This window comes from Cebus imitator, unplaced genomic scaffold (genome assembly GCF_001604975.1).
Source record: "Cebus imitator isolate Cc_AM_T3 unplaced genomic scaffold, Cebus_imitator-1.0 Scaffold234, whole genome shotgun sequence".
Lineage (NCBI taxonomy): Eukaryota > Metazoa > Chordata > Mammalia > Primates > Cebidae > Cebus > Cebus imitator.
The window spans coordinates 726927-734509 of NW_016107549.1; the positions used below are offsets into that span (position 1 = coordinate 726927).

Sequence of the window (7583 nt, forward strand, 5' to 3'; positions counted from 1 at the left end):
TCACCATGTTGGTCAGGCTGGTCTTGAACTCCCAACCTCAGGTGATCCACCCACCTTGGCCTCCAAAGTGCTTGGATTACAGGCGTGAGCCACCACTCCTGGTGTTTGTTTGCTTTTTGAGATCGAGATTGGCATGCAGTGGCACGATCTCGGCTCACTACAACCTCCGCCTCCTGGGTTCAAGTAATTCTCCTGCCTCAGCCTCCCGAGTAGTTGGGATTACAGGTGCCCACCTGTAAGCTCCTACCTCATGGGTCTTCTCTGAAAACTCCTTGTCTTGCCCCCATGCCACAATGGCTCCACTCACCACAGGAGGCTGTCCAGGGCCCATTCTGCACCTGTGGGACCTTGCTTGTTCTACCTGGGAAAGTCCCCAATTTTTTAAACTTTTAAAAAAAAAAATTTTTAAGATAGGGTCTCACTATGTCGACTGGGCTGGAGTGCAGCTGTGCTCTCTTGGCTCACTGTAACCTCTGCCTCCTGGCTTCATGTGATTCTCTTGCCTTAGCCTCCCAAGTAGCTGGGACTACAGGTGCCTGCCACCATGCCCAGCTAATTTTTTGGTAGAGATGGGGTTTCACTGTGTTGGCCAGGCTGATCTTGAACTCCTGGCCTCAAGCAATCCGCCTCAGCCTCCCAAAGTGCTGGGATTACAGGTGTGAGCCACAGCGCCTGGACCCAGTTTTTTTCTTTTATCTTTCCTGTTTTTTATTTTAGAGTTAGGGTCTTTTTGCTATGTTACCTGGTATGCAGTGGCATGATCATAGCTCGCTGCTGCAGCCTCAAACTGGCCTCAAGCGATCCTCCCGCCTCAGCCTCCTGAGGAGCTGGGACCAGGGGTGCACCACCACAGCTGGCTAATTTTTAAAGTTTTTTTTGTGGAGACGGGACTTTTGTCTCACTATGTTGTCCAGATCAATCTCAAACTCCTGGCCCCGAGCAATTTTCCCACCGCAGCTTCCCAAAGTGCTGGGATTTCAGGTATGAGCCACTGTGCCCGACCCTATTCCTTATCTTCTTAGTGAACTTCTGCCACCCTCTGAGGCCCTGCCCCCACAGGTCCCTTACCTGTCTATCCCCGCAGACCCTGCCCTCCTACAGGTCCCATGGGGCCCACACCCTACGGATGACTCCTTTCCAGCAGGCAGCACTCAAGACTTGCCCCTGCAGGACCACCCTTTGTTCGGCCCTTGGGGATGACCCAGACATTCCATTGCAGGCTCTGCATACAGGACTTTTTTTTTTTTTTTTTTTTTTTTTTTTTTGAGACAGAGTCTCGCTCTGTCACCCAGGCTGGAGTCCAGTGGCCTGATCTCGGCTCACTGCAACCTCTGCCTCCCAGATTCAAGTGATTCTCCTGCCTCAGTCTCCCGAGTAGCTGGGATTACAGGCACAGGCCACCATGCCTGGCTGATTTTTGTATTTTTAGTAGAGATGGGGGTTTAATCATGTCAGCCAGGTCAGTCTTGAACTCCTTACCTCGTGATCCGCCCGCCTCTGCCTCCTGAAGTACTGGTGTGAGCGACCACCCCACCCCTAGAGTTGGCGTCTCATCTTCCAGACCTTCCCCAAACCTGGCCTCACAGTAGTGAATCCCTCTCCTTAGAGGGCAGTCCTCTTCAGGCCCCGCCCCCAAGGAACCTCCTTATTGGTCGGCTCTGCCCCACCCTCGACTTCAAACCTATCCTCCCATGATTCTTAACCAATAGCACATCACTCCCAGGCCCCACCCCCAGATTCTGCTTGTGATCCATCTGCTAGCTTGCAGGCCTTACATTTCCACTCCAGGGACAACTCTCTCCTAAACCTCAGTACCTTCCATAGGCAAATTCTATTAATAACTCATAGGCTTCAACCCTCTTGGAGACCCCATTCCCTCACTCTCACAGACCTCGCCCTTCTGTGGCCCCGACCCCAAAGGTGAGGTTCACACTCAGGCCCTACCCGCAGAGGTGTGGCTCACATGCAGACCCCATCCTGAGAGGCACGATTCACTTAGTCCCCATTCCCAGGGGAGTGGCTCATTCATGCCACGCCCCCAAGGAAGTGGCCCAACTCAGGCCACGCCCTCGGAGGTGTGGCTCACTCACAGTCCCCGCCCCAAAGGAAGTGGCTCTCACTCAGGCCCCAGCCACAAAGGAACAGCTCATGCAAATGCCCCGCCCCCAGGGAAGTAGGGCACACTCAGCCCGTGCTCCCGGAGGCACAGCTCACACCTGTCAGGCCTGGCTCCAAGCTGGCGGCCCTCACCTGCAGGCCCAGCTCCAGCGCGATACCCAGCAGCGTGGTGTCCGGTGGGGCGCTCACCGGGGTGGCTGTCTTGCAGGCGTCCTGTGCCAGCTTGAAGAGCAGGGCAGGAGAATGAATGTTCTGTTGGATAGAGCCCAGTACCGCGTGCAGCCACTTGGGGTCTCCTGGGAGAAGGGAGGGACAGAGGACACCGTCAGATACACCCCAGCACCAGCCTCTGACCACTACTGACCTGTTCACACAGGTCCTTCCACCCAGGGGCACATGTGTGAGTGTGGAGGGATGTGCACCGGGCAAAGGCTCTGTGAAGATTCAGACCTCAGTGCCCCCTGTCCCTGCCACTTATCTCCTCTGTGCCCCTTTCCTGTTACAAGGGGCTGGGCACAGTGGCTCACACCTGTAATCCCAGCACTTTGGGAGGTCGAGGTGGGCAGATCACAGGTCAGGAGTTCCAGACCAGCCTGGCCAACATAGCAAAACCCTGCCTCTACTAAAAATACAAAAATTAGCTGGGTGTGGTGGCAGGTGCCTGTAATTCCAGCTACTTGGGAGGCCGAGGCACGAGAATCGCTTGAACCCGGGAGGCGGAGGTTGCAATGAGCTGAGATTGTAGCACTGCACCCCAGCCTGGGCAACAGAGCAATATCCGTCTCAAAAAAACAAAGAAACAAAGAAAAAACCACCTAGGGATCCTGTGGACCTCCCTCCTCATCTCAAGGGCATAGGCTGCACACCCAGAATGCCAGGGTTCAAATCCTTGTCCTGGGTGACCCTAAGCAAGTCACTTTACCTCTCTGTGCCCTGGCTGCCCCATCTGTAAAATGGGTAACACTCAGGCAATGGAACCCACCTCACAGGGTGGTGGGCCCATACTTGGCAAGGACTTAACATGGCAAGGATCTGCTCAAATGTTAGCCTCTATCATCATCATTATTATTATTATTAATACAGTTTTGTTTTTGTTGCCCAGGCTGGAGTACAATGGCTTGGTCTTGGCTCACTACAACCACTGCTTCCCGGGCTCAAGCAATTCTCCTGCCTCAGCCTCCCAAGTAGCTGGGATTATAGGTACCCACTACCACGCCCGGCTAATTTTTGTATTTTTAGTAGAGACAGGGTTTCACCATGCTGGCTAGGCTGGTCTTGAACTCCTGACCTCAAGTGATCTGCCCACCTTGGCCTCCAAAAGTGCTGGGATTACAGGCATGCACCACTGTGCTTGGCTAATTTTTGCATTTTTAGCAGAGATAGGGTTTCACCATGTTGGTCAAGCTGGTCTTGAACTCCTGACCTTGTGATCTCCCCACCTTGGCCTTTCAAAGTACTGGGATTACAGGCATGAGCCACCGTGCCCAGCCACTGCACTGCTCTCATCTCCCACCAGAATGTAATTCCACAGGGCAGGGGATCTGGGCCAGTTTTGTCACCTGCCACATCCCCCGCACCTGAGACAGTGCCCGGTACATATAGGAAGTACTCAAGAAATTCGGGTGGAATTTCGTGAAAGGATAAGAGGAGGTAGGAAAGTTAAGAGGGAAGGAAGGAAATGATGGAGGAGGAAGACAAAGGGATTGGTACAGCTGCCAGCCTCACCCTTGGCGGCTGTCAACATGGTGGAAGCCAGTTCACACTGGCGGGTCTCCAGGTGGCCAAGGATGAACCAGCGGGGGAAGCGGTTGCTCATGATGGAGTCCAGCGGGTTGGGGTGAGGTTCACCAGCAGGAAATGCTGTCTCCAGTACGGGCAGCCTGGGTAAGGGGAGAGTGAACCATGGTGAGATGGGGCTGCTGTTCATTCTTTCTAGGAGACAGAGAAGCCGCCTGCCCCAGCCTCCCCACTTTAGCCAGCAGAGCCCTGAGAGCCCATTATGGAAGATGTATGTGCAAGATGTTCACTGCAGTATTGTTTATTAATTGATACATTCATTACTTATTTTAGAGACAGGGTCTCACTTCGTCACCCAGCTGGGACTATAGGCATGTGTCACCATAACTTTCTCTCTCTCTCTCTCTTTTCTTTTTTTGGACGGAGGTCTTGCTCTGTCACCCAGGCTGGAGTGTAGTGGTACAATTTCAGCTCACTGCAACCTCTGCCTCCCGTGTTCTGTTCAAGCAATTCTCCTGCCTCTGTCTTCTGAGTAGTCAGGATTACAGGTGCACGTGCCACCACGCCTGGCTAATTCTTGCATTTTTAGTAGAGATGGGGTTTCACCATGTTGGTCAGGCTGATCTGGAACTCCTGACCTTGTGATACGCCCACCTCGGCCTCCCAAAGTGCTCAGATTACAGGCAGGAGCCACTGTGCCCAGCCTTTTTTTTTTTTTTTTAAAGATGGGGTCTTGCTATGTTGCCCAGGCTGGTCTCAAACTCCTGGCCTCAAGTGATTCTCCTGTCAGCCTTCTTATAAGCTATACTGTTAAGTGGCTCACCGTATATGCAGTCTTGTGTTTAGAAAGTTATTCAAGTCTAGGCATGGTGGCTCATGCCTGTAATTTTAGAACTTTAGGAGGTTGAGGCAGGCAGATCGCTTGAGCCCAGGAGTTTGAGACCAGCATGGGCAACATGGCGAAACCCTGTCTCTCCAAAAAATACAAAAATTAGTTGGGCGTGGTAGCGGGCTCCTCTAGTCCAAGCTACTCAGAAGGCTGAGGTGGGAGGATCACCTGAATCTGGGAGGTTAAGTCTATGTTGAGCTTTGACAGTGCCACTGCAGTCCAGCCTGGGTGACAGAGTGAGATCCTGTCTCAACAAAAAAAAGAAAAGAAGGAAAAAAAAGTTATTCAAAGTTGCCAGATGATGGGATTAACAGCATGAAATAGGACTCAAGGCTAGCCTCATTCCAAATATTACCTAAACTTCCTTGCTTTTCCTTTAGATGGAAAATGAGAGTAAACATACTTATTTTGCTACTTCGTTTTGAAGATTATATGAGTCATTGAGTCACAGACTTAGACAAGAGGCCAGCACCTTTTTCTGAAAAGGGTCAGACCACTAATATTTTGGGTTTTGCAGGTTCTTTTGTCTGCATTTCTTTTCTTTCTTTCTATTTTTTTTTTAGAGAGTCTTGCTCTGTCGCCCAGCCTGGAGTGCAGTGGCGCAATCTCGGCTCACTGCAACCTCCACCTCCCCGGCTCAAGCGATTCTCATGCCTCAGCTTCCTGAGTAGTTGGGATTACAGGCATGTGCCACTGTGCCTGGCTAATTTTTATATTTTTAGTAGAGATGGAGTTTCATCATGTTGGCTAGCTGATCTTGAGCTCCTGACCTTGTGATCCACCTGCCTCAGCCTCCCAAAGTCCTGAGATTATAGACGTTAGCCACCACGCCTAGCCACTGATCTGTATTTCAATGACTTAATTCTGTCACTGCCCTGCCAAAGAAGCCACAGACAATTCACAGATGAATGGACATGGCTGTGAGCCAATGAAACCATTTCTGGACACTGAAATGTGAATCGCATATATTTTTCATGTGTTACAAAATATTCTTTTGATTTTTTTTTCAACCATTTATAAATGTAAAAACCATTCTTATCTCATGGGCTGTACAAAAACAGGTGGTAGGCCAAATTAGGCCCCATGAGCTGCATTCTGCTGAGAAAAAAAGCCTTGCATAGAAAAGTCTGTTGTCTAAATCTTGGCTCTTACGTGTTGTTCTTTCCAAATATTCTGGAAAAACACTCCAAACTCTTGATATCTCTCTCTCTCTCTCTCTCTCTTTCTCTCTCTGTGTGTGTGTGTGTGTGTGTGTGTGTGTGTGTGTATGTTTTGAGACAGGGCTTTGCTCTCGTTGCCCAGGCTGGAGTGCAGTGATGCGATCTTGGCTCACTGCAGCCTCTGCCTCCCGGGTTCAAGTGATTCTCCTGCCTCAGCTTCCCAAGTAGCTAGGATGACAGGCGTGCACTGTGTGCGCCGCCATGCCCGGATAATTTTTGTATTTTTTTTTTTTTTTTACTGGAGATGGGGTTTCAGCATGTTGGTCAGGATAGTCTCAATCTCTTGACCTCGTGATCCACCTACCTCTGCCTCCTACACTGCTGGGATTACAGGCATGAGTGACCATGCCTGGTCCGTGTGTGTGTTTTAAAGAGATGGGCCAAGGCAGAATGGTCGCTAGAGGCCAGGAATTTGAGACCAACCTGGGCAATGTAATGAGATCCCATCTCTACCAAAAAAAATTTTAAACTAGCCAGGCGTGGTGATGAGTGCCTATAGTCCCAGCTACTTGGGAGGCTGACGTGGGAGGATGCTTTGATCCCAGCTATATGAGGCTGTGAAGAGCTATGATCCTGCCGTTGCACTCCAGCCTGGGCAATGGAGTGAGACTCCGTCTCTAAAAAAACAAAAAAAGAGAAAGATGGGGTCTTGCTCTGTTGTCCAGGCTGGAGTGCAATGGCAATTCATAGGTGGGATCATAGATCACCACAGCCTTCAATTCCTGGGCTCAAGCAATCCTCCTTCCTCAGCCTCCCAAGTAGCTGGTACCACAGGTGTGTACCACCAGGCTGGCTCCCAAATTGTTTACGGGTTACCTCTGAAGGATGGTTTCAGAGGGTGTGGAATAGGTTTCACCTTGTTGGGCATGGCTTATTATCGAGTTGGTCATTTTTCTTTGAGACAGAGTTGTGCTCTTGTCACCCAGGCCGGAGTGCAATGGCAAGATATTGGCTCCCTACAACCTCCTCCCGGGTTCAAGCAATTCTCCTGCCTCAGTCTCCTGAGTAGCTGGGATTACAGGCACGCACCACCACACCTGGCTAATTTTTGTATTTTTAGTAGAGATGGGTTTTCACTACATCGGCCAGGCTGGTCTTGAACTCCTGACCTCAGGTAATCTGTCTACCTTGGCCTCCCAAAGTGCAGGGATTACAGGCGTGAGACACCGTGCCCAACCGAGTGGGCCTTTATATATTCTCCTTCTGTGATCTGCTGGTGTACATGAGAAATGAAAACCAGGTTATTCATTGCCCCCACACCTTTTATTTTGGAAATGGTGTAAATGTCTATCAGCTTCCAACCAATTCACTTACTGTGTGATATGGCAAAGCCTGTAAGATGCAAAGCTCAGTGAAAAAAAGGAGCAAAGAATACACGCAGGATGTACTACTGGTACAAAAGGAGGATCAGAGTTCAACTTCCAGATTATGGGTTTGCAGAAACCTCAATTCTTGCAGGATAAATACAAAAGTGGTAACATTACTTGCCTCCGGAGAGATCTGGGTAGCCTGAGATAAACCTGTCTAGAAAAGATCTCAGCTTTGGCCGGGTGCGGTGGCTCACGCCTGTAATCCCAGCACTTTGGGAGGCCGAGGCGGGTGGATCACGAGGTCAAGAG

At 50.5% G+C, this 7583-nt stretch overlaps 1 protein-coding gene across 1 annotated transcript in view; it reads right to left on the reverse strand.

Moving 5' to 3' along the window:
• The window catches only part of ZSWIM4 (zinc finger SWIM-type containing 4), a 34609-nt gene that overhangs the window by 3667 nt on the left and 23359 nt on the right, over nt 1-7583 (reverse strand). The window contains exons 10-11 of the mRNA XM_037727515.1: nt 3844-3998; nt 2251-2414 (exon numbers count right to left, since the gene is read on the reverse strand). Of these exons, the coding sequence (XP_037583443.1) occupies nt 2251-2414; nt 3844-3998 (319 nt within the window). The remainder of the gene's footprint in view (nt 1-2250; nt 2415-3843; nt 3999-7583) is intronic.